General features: G+C 48.6%; 1 protein-coding gene across 1 annotated transcript in view; it reads right to left on the reverse strand.

Annotated features, from left to right (window-relative positions):
• LOC147101676 (hemicentin-1-like) overlaps positions 1-21,307 on the reverse strand; it is a 395,279-nt gene that overhangs the window by 359,092 nt on the left and 14,880 nt on the right. Inside the window, exons 2-3 of the mRNA XM_085965457.1 lie at positions 11,549-11,707; positions 7,642-7,764 (exon numbers count right to left, since the gene is read on the reverse strand). Coding sequence (XP_085821583.1) covers positions 7,642-7,764; positions 11,549-11,686 — 261 coding nt within the window. The 5' untranslated portion in view covers positions 11,687-11,707. The remainder of the gene's footprint in view (positions 1-7,641; positions 7,765-11,548; positions 11,708-21,307) is intronic.

The following is a 21,307-nucleotide window of genomic DNA, read 5'->3' on the forward strand; positions in this document are numbered from 1 at the left end:
GTCCTTACCTGGTCTGGCCTATATGTGACTCCAGACCCACAGCAATGTGGTTGACTTTTAACAGCCCCGTGAATGGCCGAGCAAGTCAATTAGGGATGGGTAATAAATGCTGGCCTCGCCAGCGACGCCCACATTCCGTTAACGAATTTTTTAAAAACGCACCCTCATGATCTGCTGAACTGAGCACTGGTCAATTCCACATGATGGAGATTCTTGCTAACTTCAAGAGGAAAAGGGAATCGTTCACATAGGGGTGGATGCTATGAGCCTGTGTTCACCCTGGTCAGTGGAACAGTATTATCGTGCGGAGTGGCGACTGACGTCGGCAGATTGATGCACATTGCGGCCTTGGCTGAAACACCGGGTTCTTCTCCTCCTTTGAAGGCATGACTGAGATCAGACGCAGACTCCGCGGCAGCCTTCGTATCCTACACGATAGCAAAATACTGCGGATGCTGGAAATCCGAAATAACAACAGAAAACGCTGGAAAAACTCAGCAGGCCAGGCAACATCCGTGGAGAGAGAAACAGAGTCAAAGTTTCAGGTCGATGACCTTTCGTCAGAACTGAGAAAAAAGCAGGAAATGGAACAGATTAAGAAGCAGGTTTAGGGGCTGGGAAAAGGAGGAGGGGATGAAAGAACAAAAGGGAAGGTCTGTGATAGGATAGAAAGCTGGAGAGATTAAGAGGCATTGAGAGACAATAAGAGATATTCAAGGCGAGAGGAGGTGGTAATGGGGCAGGTTAAGGAACAAAGGATGGCTCTAGATGTGTGAATTGCGCTGGCAGAATGAAAGACAGCTGCCATGGGGGAGGGAAGAAAAAAATAGGGAAATATATATGTGTGATAGGGGCTGAGGCCTGGCCTGCTGAGTTTTTCCAGCGTTTTCTGTTGTTACTTCGTATCCTTCACTTCTGCGGTGGATGACATGAAGCTGAGAGATACCAACTGGTGTGCAGCTATCACACTGAGGGATACGTAACCCCCTCAGGAATTCAGGTACCCGAGCAACCATGTAAACCGAGCAATGAGTGGAAGCACATGCTCCCTCGTAATTTCATCTGGTTTGGGATTCTGACGGGGAGAATATGGGGGAGAAAAGTCTCAAAGGCATTGGGGGAAATATCCCACGGACTGGCAGATAAAAACTCTCCACCAGTGCGTGTGTGAAGCCAAGCCTGCTTTCCTGGACCAACACTGGTTAGTGTCCGGCAACAGAAAGCGAAGTTTGCAGAGTCAGCTGTCCAACAGAGTCTGGCCATGGCCTGCTCTGCCTTTTAATCATGCACCATTAATATAATCCGGCCACAGTCCCCATTAAATTACCATTGATTCAAATATTTCTTATTCGTTAAAAACCCACAGAAATGTAGATTTCAGTAACTGCCCAAAGATGGATAATAAGAACCTGGAATTAGTGCTGTTTAAAGCTGTCCCCAAGGCCCTTTCTCCTGCCCAACACATCCAGCGAGGTGGGGGTCTGTGCATTTATACCTCGGCCTGACTTTCCACCAATTTGCCTCTCCCCAAGGCATCGACTCTTACGGAGTTACAGCGTCAATATACAGGCTCTTAAAATCCAAAATAACAACAGAAAATGCTGGAAATACTCAGCAGGTCAGGCAGCATCCGTGGAGAGAGAAACAGAGTTAACGTTTCAGGTCTGGGACCCTTCATCAGAACTGGAAAAAGCTGGAGATGTAACAGATATTAAGCAGGTGCAGAGACAGGGGGGGGATTTAGGTGGGGAGGAAGGAATTGAAAGTACATATTGTGCTTATGTAAGAGGCAGGAAAGATAAAATGTTGCAAATGGGAATGGCAAAATCATACAGCATAAAAAATGGGGGCAGGGATTATTATCTGAAATTGTTGAACTCGATATTGAGTCCGGAGGGCTCTAAAGTGCCCAATCGAAAGAGGAGGTGCTGTTCCTCGAGCTTACGTTGAGCTTCATTGGAACAATGCAATAGCCCGAGGACAGAGAGATCAGAGTGGGAATGAAGCGGTGAATTAAAGTGACAGACGACCGGAAGCTCAGGGTCACCCTTACGGACTGAACGGAGGTGTTCCGCAAAGCGGTCGCCCAATCTGCGTTTGGTCTCCCCAATGTAGAGGAGACCGCATCGTGAGCAGCGAATACAGTATATTAAATTGCAAGAAGTAAAAGTAAATCGCTGTTTCACTTGGAAGGGGTGTTTGGGGCCCTGGAGAGTGGGAAGGGAGGAGGTAAAAGGGCATGTGTTGCATCTCCTGCGCTTGCACGGGAAGGTGCCGGGCGAAGGAGAAGGGCTGTTAGGGGTGATTGAGGAGTAGACCAGGTTGTCGCGGAGGGAGCGGTCCCTTTGGAATGCTGAAAGGGGAGGTGAGGGGAAGATGTGTTTGGTGGTGGGATCACGTTGGAGGTGGCGGAAATGGCGGAGGATGATCCGTTGAATGTGGAGGCTGGTGGGGTGAAAGGTGAGGACAAGGAGAACCCTATCATGGTTCTGGGAGGGAGGGGGAAGGGTTGAGAGCAGAAGTGCGGGAGATAGAACGGACACGGTCAAGGGCCGTGTCAACCACTGTAGAGGGGAATCCTCAGTTGAGGAAAAAGGAAGACATGTCGGAAGCACTGGTATGGAAGGTGGCATCGTCAGAACAGACATGGCGGAGACGGAGAAACTGGGAGAATGGAATAGAGTCCTTACAGGAAGCGGGGTGGGAGGAAGTGTAGTCCAGGTAGCAGTGGGAGTCAGTGGGCTTGTAGTGGATGTTTGTCAAAAGCCGATTGCCAGAAATGGAGACGGAGAAGTCAAGGAAGGGAAGGGAAGAGTCGGAAATGGACCATGTGAAGGTGAGGGAAGGGTGGAAATTGGAAGTAAAGTGAATGAAATTTTCTAGTTCAGGGCGAGAGCAGGAAACGGCACAGATACAGTCATCAATGTACCAGAAAGAGAGGTGAGGGAGGGGACCTGAGTAGGACTGGAACAAAGAATGTTCCACATATCCCATGAACAGGCAGGCATAGCTAGGGCCCATGCGGGTTTCCATAGCAACACCTTTGATTTGGAGGAAGTGAGTGGAGTCAAAGGAGAAGTTGTTCAATGTGAGAACAAGTTCAGCCAGGCGGAGGAGGGTGGTGGTGGATGGGGACTGGTTGGGCCTCTGTTCAAGGAAGAAGCGGAGCGCCCTCAGGCCGTCCTGGTGGGGGATGGAGGTGTGGAGGGATTGGACATCCATAGTGAAAAGGAGACGGTTGGGGCCAGGAAACTGGAAACTGTTAAAGTGACAGAGGGCGTCGGAAGAGTCGCGAATGTAGTTGGGAAGAGACTAGACAAGGGGAGAAAAAATAGAGTCGAGATAGGAAGCGATAAGTTCCGTGGGGCAAGAACAGGCTGAAACGATGGGTCTACCAGGGCAGTCCTGTTTGTGGATCTTGGGAAGGAGGTAGAAGCGGGCTGTGCAGTGTCGGGGGACTATGAGGTTGGCGGCCATGGAGGGAAGATCTCCAGAGGAAATGAGGTCAGTGACAGTCTTGGAATCAATGGCTTGATGTTTGCTAGTGGGGTCATGGTCCAGGCGGAGGTAGGAGGAGGTGTTGGAGAGTTGGCGTTCAGCTTCCACACGGTAGAGGTCGGTTCGCCAAACAACAACAGCACCACCCTTGTCAGCAGGATTAATGATAATGTTAGGGTTGGATCAGAGAGAACGGAGTGCTGCAAGTTCAGAGGGAGGTAGGTTGGAGTGAGGGGAGCAGAGAAATGGAGACGGCCGATGTCACGCCGGCAGTTAGCAATGAAAAGATCTAGAGAGGGTAAGAGGCCAGAGGGAGGGGTCCAGGTAGAACGGGAATTTAGAAAGCGGGAGAAAGGGTCAGACGTGCGGGGTGAAGACTCCTAGCCAAAGAAGTGGGCACGGAGACAAAGGCGATGGAAAAAGAGCTCAGCATCGTGCTGAAAATCCAAACTTGGTGTCACCGAACCAGTTTGTCTTGATGTATCTCACCTTGATGCTCAGCGGTGACTGATAGTTTGGGCGTTTTCTCGAGGTCATGAACCCTCTCCTACCTCCCCATTTTTCTTCAAGTAGGCGTCCCTGCTTTGCGCTGCTGCCGAGGTGACCTTTGCCCCCCTGCCCAAGGCCTCTCCTCCTCTTGGCTCCGTGGGAGCCCAGCAACATGGAAGAGATCAAACCTGCATCTCTCCCCCTCCACGGTTTCACACCATCATTCCATGTCGCCACCTCCCACAACAAACAAAAAAAAAACCACTCCTTATATCCACGTACAGGGCGAACATTCAATAAACAATCACTAAACAAGACAACGCACGAAAACCAGACGCACAGCAACAAGTACGAAAAACAACTCTACCATCCGGAGGCCTCTTGATCAGAGGATGGGTAATCTATCAACCACAAAACATACGGAGAAAGCTCTTTCTTGTACTTTCCAGATGTTACTTGACAATACGGAAAATCTAATGGAAATCCAAAAAGTACGTATATAAACTCCCCACTGAAGCTCTCGAGAACAAAGATGTCAAAGATATCCACTGTACAGGATGCACCAAGAGTATGACACCAGCTCTGTAACAGCCTTCCTTGTGGGACCTCAGGCTGCAGGCCTGTCTCAAACTGACAACCATCACAGACCCTGTAAAAGGCCCCAATAGCACAGAGCGGAAGAGCACCTGGTGTGGTACTGAGCCACGCGGATGAGGAAGACCCAAATTTCAATCCCCGATTGGTGACGGGTTTGCTGATCTAAGCCAGGACAGCGGGGAGGTGGGGGGGAGGGGGAGGGGAAGGGGGGGTTGCAATCGGCCCCTCTGTGGTCCTGTGCTAGGCAGGGGGATGGGGAGGAAAAAGCAAGTGAACCTGATGGCCAGCCTGTGGCAAAGCACACACGCGTGATCATCGAGCGGCTCAGCCGCGATGCCCTTCACAGTCGAGCAGCTCGCTGCCTAGATCCCTCGGGGAAGAGCTGCCCGTGCTCTGGCAGGTCAGAATCTTCAGGGTCAGGCAGCTCTACCGGGGAGGGAGAGGTAGTGGCCGCGAGGGAAGAGAGAGTGCCCGTCGCACACTGCTCCATGCAGCCAACTGAAAGGCAGGTTGGGATTGTGCCCAACGTTCCCGCTAAGCTGTGCGGCGGTCTGGAGGTCCCGCACAGGCCGCTCACTGGCTTCCCAATGAAAATAACTGCACATGCGCGAAAATCGGAATGGGCCGCGCATCCAGTTAAAGGGACCACGCACGAAAAGAAAAATGACAGGGAACGTTGATTGACTGGAGCTGGGCGGCCCAACCGGGTGTACAGGGAGAGAAAAGAGGGGAGAAATTGGCCAAGAGGCTTAGAATCATGGGAAAGGCAACTGGAGATTTAACAGAGACAAAGCTCAGATGAGCTTCTCCACAACCACCACCCCCCCCAATCTTGAGTATCTGCTAAAAACAGTCCAATCACAACCAGCTCTTAAACCCCTCTCATTCCCACGTAAAGAACTGATTGGGCACCACTTCACACCATTCAAACCAGTCCATGGACAATTTTAAGTGTGGAACCTTCAGTTAAACAAGTCACCCAATACAGTGGTTCATGTAAAAACATCAACCGCATTTGACTGTCTTTCTCCCGTCTTTATATTGACTGCCCAGCAATGACACCGGATAAAATGCGAAAGGAATTTGTGTCTTGCAAGCCATGAATTCCTGGCGACACGCGACCTTTTTATTTCAGAACTGTAACGGATGAGCCCCGGGTGTAGTGTGTAGTGACCACCCCCTCTCGCCTGAAAATAAACAAATGGGGTTCGCTGGTTTGGAGATCGATCACAGAATCTGGTTGGTGGAGGGGAAGAGGGGACTAAAGGTCTCCAGGTCCCACTGAGCTCCCGTTCCGCACTGACTGAAATAAGCACAGGATGCCTTTACGTGCACCAACTTTTATTAGCAGCAGCGGGGAGCACCTCCAAGTAGACCGTGACAGTCGGCACCCAGGTCAGGTGTCAGTGGAAGGAGCGCTGTTCCGCGTCTGACTAAGGCTTGTGTATTTACTTTAGGGGCAAGCCCGTGAAATCCGGCCCTCCACAGAGCGCTCTGGCTCTCTGCATGTTAAGTTAGTTGAAGTGCACTCTGGGCCTAGCGTCATATCGACAGAGGTCCCAGGTCCAGTCCCAATTCTGAGCTAGCTGAGCTCCTTCTGGGCGGCGGTGGGAGCACTAGACATGGCCTCACAGGGGAGGGGCATTGGGGCGGTGTGGGGGGGAGACAATCAATCAACCAGGGTTATCACTCCTTTTTTTATCCATTCATGGGGTGTGGGCGACACTGGCATGGCCAGCATTTATTGCCCATCACTAATTGCCCTTAAGGTGTCAAACTTGAGCACAAAAATCTGGGCTGACACTCCAGTGCAGTGCTGAGGGAGTGCTGCACTGTCGGAGGTGCCGTCTTTCAGATGAGACGTTAAACCGAGGCCCTGTCTGCTCTCTCAGGTGGATGTAAAAGATCCCACAACACTATTTCGAAGAAAAGTAGAGGAGTTCTCCCCAGTGTCCTGGGGCCAATATTTATCCCTCAATCAACATCACTAAAAACAGATTATCTGGTCATTATCACATTGCTGTTTGTGGGAGCTTGCTGTGCACAAATTGGCTGCCGCGTTTCCTACATTACAACAGTGACTGCACTTCAAAAAGTACTTCATTGGCTGGAAAGCACTTTTGGACGTCCGGTGGTCGTGAAAGGCGCTATATAAATGCAAGTCCTTCTTTCTTCTTTTGAAACAACTAGGCCGTTTCAGAGGGCAGTTAAGAGTCAACCACATCGCGCTGGGTCTGGAGTCACGAATAGGCCAGACCGGGTAAGGACGGCAGATTTCCTTCCCTAAAGGGCATTAGTGAGCCAGATGGGTTTTTACAACAATCCGGTAGTTTCATGGTCACCATTACCGATACGAGCTTTTTATTCCAGATTTAGTTAATTAACCGAATTTAAATTTCTCCAGCTGCCGTGGTGGGATTTGAACTCACGATTCCGGATCATTGGTCCATGCCTCTGGATTACTATCTAGCAATTCCCACTGGAAGCTGGGCCGAGGTAAATGTCGTCAGGACAGGAGTAGGCTGGGCTGTGACACCCTGCGCCACCCATGGTCGAAGAGCTGCCGGCGGGCAGTGACTGAGTCCAGCACAAAGTCAGCCCCTTCGGCAGAGCAGAGACATTTGGGAGGGATTGAAGCACAAAGGTTATTCTTGGTACAATATTGGAACGGTTCTCTTCTACTTCTTTCCCCGAGCCTGCCCTTGATGCTCAGAAAGCTTCCGCGGTGACTCGGAGTTGATTCAGCGAGTACCCGAGTCATACAGGCCGATAAGGTCCCGGGTTTGATTTCCCCCAGTTTGTTAGCCGCTGTCATCCAGAGCCGTGCTAGTTGGGACAACTGGGCTTGGTGCTACTGGGCTAGGGAGAGGGGGAAAGGGAAAATCAGCCAGGCTTCCTGCTCCTGATCACCGTCCAGTGACCCGTGCTGAGCACACACCGCACCATCAAGGAGCAACAATTACACCATCCGGGTTTTTAAAAAAGAATTACCACCGTCTCCTGGGAAACATCCTTCTGGGGAAAAAATAAGTTCAGCCAAAGGTTGCATCTGCTCACCTCGTTGACCTGCTGTTTGTCCAGGTGGAATATTTGACCTGAACTGGTTGAAGCCACCTCTTCAAAGGCCCGATATCCAGGATGGCCTCTATCCCCGCAGTCTCCAGTCAACACAAACACAACCTGTTCAGATAAGAGCAGGGTCACTTTAATCCACTCACAATGAATTTTCCTCACAAATCGTCCCCATCCCATTTATTTACACTAGGCCCCTTGCTATTAGTCAAACATTGCTTTTAAAGTCAATGGTTTATCTAGAATTGGGCCTCAACAGATTGCTTTTTGAATCACATTAGGCTAACTATACCCATTCACCTACCACAACGAGTTTTCTAATTTAAAAAATAATAATAATAATTTGAGGTGAAATCGAGCGACAGTAGCAGACGAACGTGTTGCGGCTTTCATCAGATGTCCCTTTGGCACTTGCAGGACACCTGGGAGAGGGAGAGGTGTAGTGACCAGGAGAGCGAGGGGGGCAATTGGGAGGTGGGGTGGGGGAGCCAGCAGTGGCCGGCAGTGGTTTCAATCTTGCAACTCCCGACTCCACATTAAGGTAAGTCGTTTTTTTTTAAAACTATTTTCGTGGCCTTTAAGGACCACTGGTTAGGCCGCCTGTAGACCACTTTTAGCTGAAAGCAGCCAGCCCAGTATTAGAAGGGGGCCTTAAACATGCGTTAGGCCCTCCATTTGCCTATTTCAGGCATGGGCCCTGGACGCCTCTCCCGGGACTTACTGAGTGCCCGTGCCCAACCACCATATTGGATGCTTAGGCACCCACTGCGTCCGAAAAACAGGCGCGGCAACATCAAATTTCTAGGCCCGTGTGTCGACGCTAAGGGTCGCCCATTTAAGACGGAGATGAGGAGGAATTTCTTCTCTCAGAGGGTCGAGAATCTTTGGAATTCTCTACCCCAGAGAGCTGTGGAGGCGGAGTCAGTGAATATATTCAAGGCTGAGATAGACAGATATTTGAACTACAGGGGGGTCAAGGGTTATGGGGAACAGGCAGGAAAGTGGAGTTGAGGCCAAGATCAGATCGGCCATGATCTTATTGAATGGCGGAGCTGGCTCGAGGGTCCGAATGGCCGACTCCTGCTCCTGTTACTTATGTTCCTGTGAACAAAACCTTATTTACGTTTTGTCACACTTTGCTGTCAACTTTTCCGGTTATAAATTCCCGTGTCCACATTTCCACTGGGAACGGCCTCTGTAAGTGTAGCGCACTGTAATTACACCCTCTCACTTGCTGCTGCGCCTCAGTTTTGCATCTCCCAACTTCTCAGTCTTGGATTGCAGAGAAACTGCTGTAGGGCAACCAACTCAATTCCAAACCCAAAGAATTGTATAAAAATAAGGGCAGAACGTATGGCTTTAAAACGGGACTGAATTATGTCTGACCACCCTCGTACAATTATCCCCTGAATCCCTCCTCAACTGAAGCTCACACTTGATTTTAATTCTGTGTGTGAAATGCCACAGGAGATTGACTAGCATATTTTTTGAATATATATAAAAATACTTGTGATGGGCATGCACTTCCTGTTATGGTTTTTCTGTCAACATTTAGCATTGTAAATTAAGAACATAAGAAGTAAGAGGAGTAGGCCATAGGGCCCCTCAAGCCTGCTCCGCCATTCAATAAGAGCAGGGCTGATCATCAACCTCAGCTCCACCTTCCCGCCCGATCCCCATATCCCTTGATTCCCCAAGAGTCCAAAAATCTATCGCTCTCAGCCTTGAATATACTCAAGGCTGTATATTCAACTTGCTATGTCAACATTTCCCATTCAATTTTGAAGTGTTGTAATGTAGTTGAGGGCTCGGGTCACTAGCTGGAACTGTGGAAAGTGTCTCCGAAATCCATCGCCGCCGTGTATATATTAAAAAAGCATTCATCAACTGACAGTGCGCAAAGTCACAGGCAATTGACTGGTACATTGATAATGATTGGTCTACTGTGGGTTTTCTTTTTAAACAGACCATACCTCCCCACCATGGGGAAAGATTTCCCCATGTGTACACTGTGTAACACAAGCCCCATTTAAAAGGAGCAGGACGACAGTTTTGATGTACAAAGTGCAGAGAGGAAACCTTCCCTGCCAACTCCAGCCTCCTTGGCTCCAGGCCAGAGAGGCCCCGTGGATGGTGAAGTGGCTCCACCGATTGCCGCGAGGGCCGTGACTTCCGGCAAGGCCTGGGAATTGATCGGGAGCAGCCTCGCCCCGGGGGGAAATGGGCCGGGTATGTTGTGATCGCAGCAAAAAGGACCTGCAGGTGAGTGGGCGCCAGATTGCTCCCGTGCTCCTCCTAGTGACCAACTACAGCACAACACTGCTGTTGCTCTACGAGATGGCTGGAGAAATCTATAAATGTTCCCTGGAAATGTGATGGGATGAAATGAGCAACTAAAACATAGCGCGAGGGGGGCGGGGGTGGAATTGTAATGTAACGTCCATCGTCCTTGGCATGTGTGGGTGCTCACATAGAAACATATAGAAACATAGAAGATAGAAGCAGGAGTAGGCCATTCGGCCCCTCGAGCCTGTTCCGCCATTTAATGAGATCATGGCTGATCATCCAAACTCAGTACCCTGTCCCTGCTTTCTCCCCATATCCCTTGATCCCTTCAGCCTTAAGAAATATATCTAACTCCTTCTTGAATATATTTAATGAGTTGGCCTCAACTGCCTTCTGTGGTAGAGAATTCCACAGGTTCACCACTCTCTGGGTGAAGAAATTCCTCCTCATCTCTGTCCTAAATGGCTTACCCCTTATCCTAAGACTGTGACCCCTGGTTCTGGACTCCCCCGCCATCGAGAACATCCTTCCTGCAACTAGGCTGTCTAGTCCTGTTAGAATTTTATAAGTTTCAATGAGATCCCCTCTCATTCTTCTAAACTCCAGCGAATATAAGCCTAATTGACCCAATCTCTCTTCATACGTCATTCCTGCCATCCCAGGCATCAGTCTGGTGAATCTTCGCTGCACTCCCTCCATGGCAAGAACATCCTTCCTCAGATAAGGCGACCAAAACTGCACACAATACTCAAGGTGTGGTCTCACCAAGGCCCTGTACAACTGCAGCAAGACATCCTTGCTCCTGTACTCGAAATCTCTCGCTATGAAGACCAACATACCATTTGCCTTCTTAACCGCCTGCTGCACCTGCATGCTTACCTTCAGCGACTGGTGCACAAGGAAACCCAGGTCTCGTTGCACTTCCCCTTTTCCCAATTTATTGCCGTTCAGATAATAATCTGTCTTCCTGTTTTTGCCACCAAAGTGGATAACCTCGCATTTATCCACATTAAATTGCATCTGCCATGCTTCTGTCCAATCACCCAACCTGTCCAAATCATACTGGAGTTTCTCGGCATCCTCCTCACAGCACACACGCCCACCCAGCTTTGTGTCGTCTGCAAACTTGGAGATATTACATCTAGTTCCCTCGTCTAGATCATTAATATATATTGTGAATAGCTGGAGTCCTAGCACCGATCCCTGCGGTGCCCCACTAGTCACTGCCTGCCACTCGGAAAAAGACCCATTTATTCCAACTCTTTGCTTCCTGTCTGCCAACCAGTTCTCTATCCAAGTCAGTACCTTGCCCCCAATCCCATGTGCTTTAACTTTGCACACTAATCTCTTATGCAGGACCTTATCGAAAGCCCTCTGAAAGTCCAAATACACCACATCCACTGGTTCTCCCTTAGCTATCCTACCAGTTACATCCTCAAAAAATTCCAGTAGATTAGTCAAGCACGATTTACCTTTTGTAAATCCATGTTGACTTTGTCCGATCCTGTCACTGTTTTCCGAGTGCTCCGCTATTACATCTTTTATAATGGACACTAGCATTTTCACAGGCCGGCCCTGCATCATTTCATTTACCCGTCTGGCTTACCTGGGACTGCTTCAGCTGGACGAGTTGCAGCACGTCCTTGGTCAGCTGGTAGTCCTTCGCTCGGGCGTCAGTGAAGACGTAGATAAAAGAACCAGGTTGGGACACCTCGAGCGCTCGTTTAATTGCACCCAGGCTCATCTCAGGGCAGTCTCCTCCGCCCTGCAAAACAAGAAGGAGGAAGTCAGACCCGTCATGACTCCAGAATCAATGGCTGCCCTCTGGTCCCTCGCCCAATTGTTTGTGTTTGTCGTGCCAGCTGCCTACCTGACTATGGGCCGTCTGAGGGGGGATTAAACCAGACCTCACCTGATGCCAAAACGCACAAAAAACTTTCTTGCAGTAGCAGCTGTTCAAGAGAAGGATCCCTGGTTAGTTTTTCCCCTCCTTAGCCCAGAATAAAGAAAGACTTGCATTTCTGTAGCGCCTTTCGCGACCACTGGATGTCTCAAAGCGCTTTACAGCCAATGAAGTACTTTTTTTGGGGTGTAGTCACTGGAGGAGACGTGGGAGCCAATTAGCGCACAGCAAGCTCCCACAAGCAGCAATGTGATGATGACCAGATAATCTGTTTCAATAATGTTGATTGAGGAATAAATATTGGCCAGGACACCAGGGGAGAACTCCCCTGCTCTTCTTCGAAATAGTGGCCATGGGATCTTTTATGTCCACCCGAGAGAGCAGACGGGACCTCGGTTTAATGTCTCATCCGAAAGGCGGCACCTCCAACAGTGCAGCACTCCCTCAGCACTGCACTGGAGTGTCAGCCTAGAATTTTGTGCTCGAATCTTTGGAGTGGGACTTGAACCCACAACTTTCTGACTCAGAGGCGGGAGTGCTGCCCACTGAGCCACGGCTGATGTGGGTGGTTGGCGGGGTGGGGGGGTGGAGTGCAGAGGCTAATGCTAGAGGCCCAACTCCTGCCTCGGCCGACGTAACACAGCACAGACTGAGGATTGGACCTGGATCCTTGCGGGTCTGTATAAGTCAGTGGAACATGCATTCGAAATGTTTACGCTGGGGGCAGGGTGGGGGTAAAAGGCTTTATTTCAGATGGAAGAAGGTACAAAAGGATTTTTCTTGTACTTGTGCGCGATGTCCAAACCTCAATCGCACTCGGCACCTACTGATGCTGGTGAGTTTGTGCAAAAGATTTAAGCTGCTCCGATAAACATAGAAGAATCGAGGTAAATGCAGAGCTGGCTCTCAAAGAAACATTGCTGGATTTCAATAAAGATGTTAAACAGCATTTTAAATAAAGATTAAACGTAATTGAACTATTTAAATCCTTCTGCTGCGGCCCCCTCTGCTGCTCATTACTGCTTGGTCTTTGCCCCTGCACCATCACAAAGGAAGAAAGACTTGCATTTACATAGCACCTTTCACGACCACCGGACGTCTCAACGTGCTTTACAGCCAATGAAGCACCTTCGAAGTGGAGTCACTGTTGTAATGTGGGAAACGCAGCAGCCAATTTGTGCACAGCAAGCTCCCACAAATAGCAACGTGATAATGACCAGATAATCTGTTTTTGTGATGTTGATTTGAGAGATAAATATTGGCCAGGACACTGGGGATAACTCCCCCCGCTGTTCTTCGAAATAGTAGCTGTTGTATCCGTGTGTTAATGGAGACACGGAATGCAGGAGTCGGTTTCACAGGTGTTTACTGAACAAAGTCTGGAGGTGAACTAACAGATACAAGACACTATACAGGCTTATATGGCCCGAGTGGCCATTACCGGCATTACAGTACACAGGGGCTCTTAAAGGCACAAACACCACAATTCCTCCCCTTTGAGACAACCAGTACATAACATTTTAAGTAATCATTAATTAACATGTTACAAGAACAATAATCTACACATTTGCTGCAGTTAATCAATTATAAGTCAGTCTCTCTGGAGGCTTCCTGACTCGGTCCGGATAACGCCTCGGTGGTGTAGTAGTTTCTGGTGGTGTAGTAGGTTCTTTTGGCAAGGTCGATTCGGCTTGAATGCCAGTGTCGGGTTCATCTGGTTCCAGTATCACCGGATCGGGTGTAGATACAATGGGTATCACTGCTTCATCATTAGGCGTATAGAGTTGTGGTGTAGGTTGTCCCTTTTCGGATGACTCTATGATCTGGTCAGCATGGCGCCTTATTATGCTTTCTCCAATGTCCACGGTATACATCAGCGGTCCTAGTCATGTGCAAATAGTTCCAGGCTGCCATTTCTCGGTACGGTAGTCCCGGGCCAAAACTTGTTGACCTATCTGGAAGGTCCTAGTTGGCCTTTCATTCATGCCTTGAAATTGCCGGTTCTCCACGTCCCTTCTGATGTTTGGCTTGATCAAATCCAGCTGGCATCTTAGGCTTCTATTGCAGAACATCATGGCAGGAGTTTGGTTTGTAACCACATGTGTTGCATTCCTGTATGCAAACAAGAAGTTATCTACCTTATGCTGTAGATTTATGTCTTCATTACCCATGGCCTTCTTGAAGGTCTGGACAAACCTTTCAGCCAATCCATTGGTGGCGGGATGGTATGGGGCGGACGTGTAGTGCTTAACCCCATTGTTTTTTAAGAACTTCCTGAATTCTTCGGACACAAATTGCGGTCCATTATCAGAACAGATCTGTTCAGGCAGCCCATTCCTGGCAAATATGGTCCTTAATACTGTGATGGTTTTTTCCGTGGTGGTGGAGGACATCTTTATTACCTCCGGCCACGTGGAGTGTGCATCAACCGCGATTAAGAACATTGAGTCCATAAATGGACCAGCAAAATCGATGTGTACCTTTGCCATGGAGATGAGGGCCACTCCCATGGATGTAGAGGGGCTTGTGGTGGGGCGTTTTGGACCTTCTGGCATCCTAGGCAGCTCTTGGTCCATTTCTTCGATGTTTCCATCGATACCTGGCCACCACACAAACGCTCTGGCTAGGTTCTTCATTTTCACTCCACCCAGATGCCCCTCGTGAAGCTCTTTTAGCACTTTATCCTGGAGTTTGGGTGGAATCACCACTCTGGATCCACACATCAAGGTTCCTCGGCACACTGACAGCTGTTCTCTTCTTTGCGAGAATGCTGGCAACAGTGGTTCGCCATGTGCTGGCCATCCCTTCGCCGTTAAATCGTAGACTCGTGAGAGAGTCGGGTCATTTCTCGTTTCCTTTTCAATGGCAGAATTTGTTACTGGTAGACATTCCACTATGGTTGAGTGGAACATCTCCACTGGGTCCACTGTAGGTGCCTCTTCTACCGTTGGCAACGGTAGGCGCGATAAACCGTCAGCATTCCCATGCTGTTTTGATCCTTTGTATTCTATGTCATATTGGTGTGCCCCTAGGAAAAGGGACCACCTCTGTAGCCTTTGAGCTGTCATAATGGGAACACCCTTTTTAGGGTTGAATATGGAGACGAGGGGTTGATGGTCAGTCAACAAGGTAAATTTTTGTCCGTGTAGGTAATGGTTGAATTTCTTCACTCCCCATACCAGGCTGAGTGCTTCCCTGTCGATCTGGGCATAGTTACGCTCAGCTGAGTTCAATGAGCGTGACGCAAAAGCTATCGGCCGCTCCGAGCCATCAGGGAATTTATGCGATAATACCGCTCCTACGCCGTAAGGGGATGCATCGCACGCCAGTCTGATTGGCAGTGATGGGTTGTAATGAGCCAAAACTTCCTTGGACGTGATCAAGCCTTTGCATTTATGGAAGGCACATTTACAGTCTTCGCTCCATTTCCAAATTACTCCCGTTTGTAGCAGTTCGTTAAGAGTGTGCAGAACAGTTGACAAGTTCGGTAAAAATTTGAGATAGTAATTTATCAATCCCAGGAACGACATGTGAGACATTTTCAGGTGCTGGGGCTTTTATGACCGCTTCAATTTTTTCAGGTGACTTATGCAACCCTTCCTCATTAATTATGTGGCCACAATATCGGACGGGTTGCACCTGAGCCAGAGCGGGACAAATATCCTTGCGGGGAGGTTTGCTCGCACTGTTGGGGGGGGGTTTAAACTAACTTGGCAGGGGGATGAGATACAGAGGGGAGCTGAAATAGGGGGTGATGTGCTGCCAATTATAGAGAAAAAAACAAGTCAGCTTGGTAGACAGGGCAAATATACAAGGGCAAGGCTGGATGGCATCTATTTTAATGCAAGGAGTCTTGCAAATAAGGTGGATGAACTGAAGGTGTTGATAAACACATGGGAGTATGATATTGTTGCTATCACGGAGACATGGTTGAGGGAGGGGCAAGACTGGCAGCTCAATATTCCGGGGTACAGAATCTTCAGGCGAGACAGAGGGGGAGGTATAAGAGGAGGGGGTGTCGCAATATTAATTAAGGAGTCAATTACTGCAGTAAGGAGGGATGACATATTAGCAGGTTCCTCTAATGAGGCCATATGGGTGGAGCTTAAAAACAAAAAGGGGGCAAGCACTTTGCTGGGAGTGTACTATAGGCCTCCAAACAGTCAGGGGGAGATAGAGGAACAGATATGTAGGCAAATCTCAGAGAAATGTGCAAATAATAGGGTAATAATAATGGGGGATTTCAACTTCCCCAATATTAACTGGGATAGTCAGAGTGTGAAAGGCACAGAGGGTGTAGAATTCTTAAAGTGCATCCAGGAGAGCTTTTTGAGCCAGCATGTAGAAGGTCCTACAAGAGAGGGGGCGGTACTGGACCTAATTCTAGGGAATGTGGCTGGCCAAGTGGAAGAAGTGCTAGTAGGTGAGCACTTTGGTGACAGTGACCATAATATGGTGAGATTTAAGGTGGTCATGGAAAAGGACAGGGATGGGCCGGAAATAAAGGTTCTAAATTGGGGGAAGGCCGATTTTAATAGGATAAGGCAGGATCTGGCCAAAATGGACTGGGATCAGCTACTTGTAGGAAAATCCGCATCGGAGCAATGGGAGGCTTTCGGAAGGGAGATTGAGATCATACAATGGCAACATGTTCCCGTAAAGGTCAAGGGTGGTTCCAAAAACCACAGGGAACCTTGGATGTCAGGGGATATACGAGAATGGATTAGAAAAAAAAGGATGGCTTTTGGCAGATACAAAAGGCTAAAGACGGAGGAAGCCCTAGAGGAGTACAAAAAGTGCAGGGGGATACATAAAAAAGAAATTAGGAGATCAAGGAGGGGCCATGAAATAACACTGGTGAGCAAAATAAAGGAAAATCCTAAGATGTTTTATAAGTATATTAAGGGTAAGAGGATAACTAGGGAAACAATAGGGCCCATTAGGGACAAAAGTGGCAATCTGTGTGTGGAGCCGGAAGATGTAGGAGGGGTTCTAAATGAATTTTTTGCATCTGTTTTCACTATGGAGAGGGACGATGTAGACATAGAAATAGGGCGGGGGGACTGTGATATGCTCGAACATATTAACATCGAGAGGGAGGAGGTATTGGCGGTTTTAGCAGGCCTAAAAATGGATAAATCCCCAGGCCCGGACGAAATGTATCCCAGGCTGCTGTGTGAGGCAAAGGAAGAGATTGCGGGGGCTCTAACACATATATTCAGAACCTCTCTGGCCACAGGGGATGTGCCAGAGGACTGGAAAACCGCTAATGTAGTACCATTATTCAAGAAGGGGAGTAGGGAAAAACCGGGGAACTACAGGCCAGTGAGCCTAACATCAGTGGTAGGAAAATTATTGGAAAAAATTCTGAGGGACAAAATTAGTCTCCACTTGGAGAGGCAAGGATTAATCAGGGATAGTCAACATGGCTTTGTCAAGGGAAGATCATGTCTGACTAATTTGATTGAATTTTTTAAGGGGGTGACTAGGTGTGTGGATGAGGGTAACGCAGTGGATGTGGTATACATGGATTTCAGTAAGGCCTTCGATAAAGTCCCACACAGGAGACTGGTCAAGAAGGTAAGAGCCCATGGAATCCAGGGTGCCTTGGCACATTGGATACAAAACTGGCTTAGTGGCAGAAGGCAGAGGGTGATGGTCGAAGGTTGTTTTTGTGACTGGAAGCCTGTGGCCAGTGGGGTACCACAGGGATCGGTGCTGGGTCCCTTGCTGTTTGTGGTCTACATTAATGACTTGGATATGAATGTAAAAGGTATGATCAGTAAGTTCGCGGATGATACAAAAATTGGTAGGGTGGTAAATAGCGAGGAGGGTAGTCTCAGTCTGCAGGACGATATAGATGGGTTGGTCAGATGGGCGGAACAGTGGCAAATGGAATTTAACCCGGAAAAGTGCGAGGTGATGCACCTTGGGGGGACTAACAAGGCAAGGGAATACACAATGAATGGTAAGACCCTAGGCAAGATGGAGGGTCAGAGGGATCTGGGTGTGCAAGTACACAGATCCCTGAAGGCGGCGGAACAGGTGGATAAGGTGGTAAAAAAGGCATATGGGATACTTGCCTTCATTAGTCGAGGCATAGAATATAAGAGCAAAGGAGGTTATGATGGAGCTGTATAAAACACTGGTTAGGCCACAGCTAGAATACTGTGTGCAGTTCTGGTCGCCACACTACAGGAAGGATGTGATAGCTTTGGAGAGGGTGCAGAGGAGATTCACCAGGATGTTACCAGGGCTGGAGCGCTTCAGCTATGAAGAGAGACTGGGCAGATTGGGTTTGTTTTCCTTGGAGCAGAGGAGGCTGAGGGGGGACATGATTGAGGTGTACAAAATTATGAGGGGCATAGATAGGATGGATACTAAGGAGCTTTTTCCCTTAGTAGAAGGGTCAATAACTAGGGGGCATAGATTCAAGGTAAAGGGCGGGAGGTTTAGAGGGGATTTGAGAAAGAACTTTTTCACCCAGAGGGTGGTTGGAGTCTGGAACTCACTGCCTGAAAGGGTTGTGGAGGCTGGAACCCTCACAACATTCAAGAAGCATTTGGATGAGCACTTGAAATGCCATAGCATAAAAGGCTACGGACCAAATGCTGGAATATGGGATTAGATTAGACAGGGCTTGATGGCCGGCGCGGACACGATGGGCCGAAGGGCCTCTATCCGTGCTGTATAACTCTATGACTCTATGACTCTAATATGATATTTGTTTCTGGAAAAATTCACACTTGGGGCGATTTGCTCGTAGGCCCCGTTCTCTCAGCCGAGTGAGCACCTGCTCCAAATTGGCAAGGTGCTCGTTGTCGTTTTCTCCTGTTACAAGGATGTCGTCTAGGTAGCATTGAGTCCCCGGAATCCCTTGGAGGACTTGCTCCATAGCTCTTTGCCAGATAGCTGGAGCTGATGTTACTCCGAAAACCAGTTGATTGTACTGGTACAGGCCTTTGTGTGTATTTATCGTGAGATACTTTTTAGAGGCCTCTTCAACCTCCATCTGTAGATATGCTTGTGCCAAGTCAATTTTGGTGAAACGTTTCCCTCCGGATAGTGAGGCGAAAATATCTTCTATCCTCGGAAGAGGATACTGTACTGTGTGAAGGACCGGGTTTACAGTCACCTTGAAGTCCCCACAGATGTGAATTTTTCTCTGTTCTTCAGATTTATCATTATTCAACATTTTCTTCATGACCGGGACGATGGGTGTTGCCCACTCGCTCCAATCTATCTTGGATAATATGCCTGCCTTTTCCAAATTCTCCAGCTCTGCCTCGACTGCTGGACGAATTGCGTATGGCACCGGCCTTGCCTTAAAAAACTTGGGAATTGCCGCATCTTCCACTTTTATTGAGGCGGTGACACCTTTCAAGGTTCCTAGTTCCTGTTGAAACACTTCCTTGGCGTTGGCCAAGATGTCTTTTAATCGTTCAGGTATGACGTCATCATCATTTTTTTTCTTACTGGTCACCGTCAGTGCCTGAATGGAGTGCCAGTCTAAACGTATCTTCCTGATCCATTCATGTCCCAACAGCAGTGGACCACCATCTTGCAGAACGTATAAATACAGCTTCTGTATTTCCTTGCCGTTGTATACAACAGGCACCCTTATTTTCCCTTTGGGGTATACTTTCTGCCCCGTATATGTTTTCAAGATAATGGATGTGTCTTTCAAAGGTATATGCGGAAATAGCCGCTCGTAATCCCGTCGACTTATGACGGTCAGAGCTGATCCTGTATCTAGCTCCATTTTAACTGGGGACCCTGCTATCGTGAGGGTAACCCAAATGGTCTGGTAATCTTCTTTGGCAATTACATTATGTAATTTGAGACAGCTTAGTCTCTTGTTTCCGGAGTCGCTATCGCTCTTCTGGTCTTCGGAGCTACTGTCCGTCATCATTTGTACCTTTCTGTACTTTTCCTTATTGATTTTTTTCTTGTCCGTGGATTTTTTGTTTCCAGATCGGCATACACGTGCAATGTGTCCAATCTTTCCGCATTGCCTGCATGCTTTGTCCTTGAACCAGCAGTCCCTCTGGTCATGGGTGGATCTGCCGCAGCGATAACATCTCTCGAAACCCTGTGTCATTTCATGGGTGCCGAAGTCCTGTGGCTTTTGCTGTATCTCTGCAGCTCCTCTTGCGGCTGCTTCGTATGATACAGCCACACTGAAAGCCTTGTCCAGTGTCAAATCTTTCTCAGAAAGTAGCCTTTTCTGTGTTCCTTCACTTAGGAGACCGCAGACGAATTTGTCTCGTAGAGAATCTGCCAGTCCTGCCCCGAATTGGCAGTGCTTTGACAGCTTCCTTAATTCGGTGAGGTAATCAGCGTTACTTTCATTCTTGTGCTGATTCCTCCTGAAGAATTTGAATCGTTCCGCTATCAGCAGCGGTATTGGGTTTAAGTGCTCCTGTAGGGTATCAACAATCTCCTTAAAATTCTTGTCCCTCGGTTTGGCTGGAGTGATTAAGTTTCGTAACAGCCCATATGTCCTTGCGCCCATTAGATTTAGAAGTACTGATGACTTTTTATCATCCTCTATTTCATTTGCTGTGCAATATACCTCCACTCTTTCCACATATGTGGTCCAGTCCTCTATATCGCTATCGAAAGCAGTAATATTGCCAGTCTTAGGCATCCTGAAAAAAAATGGCGCCTCCCACGCTTTCCTTTCTTCCCCGCAGAAAAAAAATGGCGCCTCCCACGCTTTCCCGCCGCTGCCGCTGCGGACAACGCTGTTCTCCGCGGTTTTTATTTACATAGGTATTTTTAATAGGTGGAGACTCATTCCCGCCGGACTCTCTGGGACTTTTCCCTCCCTCTGCTTGGTCCAAACGCCGACCTGCTTTGCAGCGCCGGCCATCTCCCGAGTGCTCCACCCGCTGTCTCTGTTTGCCTCCGCCTTCGCTGCTCGGCCCCGCTGCAGAGCCAGCCGATGGAGCCCCAGCCCGCCGCCCAGGAAGGATTATTGCAGTACCTGCCACCAGCTCGGCTAGCTGGTGAAACCACAGTTTTTTTTTTTTTTTTTCTTTCTTGTTTTTCTTCGACTTTCGTCTGAGGAATCGATCTCCTTGAAGTGCTGCCGAATTGTAGGTAAGTCCGTTTCCAATTCGTCGCCACTGTTGTATCCGTGTGTTAATGGAGACACGGAATGCAGGAGTTGGTTTCACAGGTGTTTACTGAACAAAGTCTGGAGGTGAACTAACAGATACAAGACACTATACAGGCTTATATAGCCCGAGTGGCCATTACCGGCATTACAGTACACAGGGGCTCTTAAAGGCACATACACCACAGTAGCCATGGGATCTTTTATGTCCACCTGAGAGAGCAGACGGGGCCTCAGTTTAACATCTCATCCGAAAGACGGCACCTCCTGACAGTGCAGCACTCCCTCAACACTGCGCTGGAGTGTCAGCCTAGATTTATGTGCACAGAACCCACAACCTT

The sequence above is a fragment of the Somniosus microcephalus genome, chromosome 23 (assembly GCF_052327205.1).
Source record: "Somniosus microcephalus isolate GS21.2 chromosome 23, FLI_Smic_1.0, whole genome shotgun sequence".
Lineage (NCBI taxonomy): Eukaryota > Metazoa > Chordata > Chondrichthyes > Squaliformes > Somniosidae > Somniosus > Somniosus microcephalus.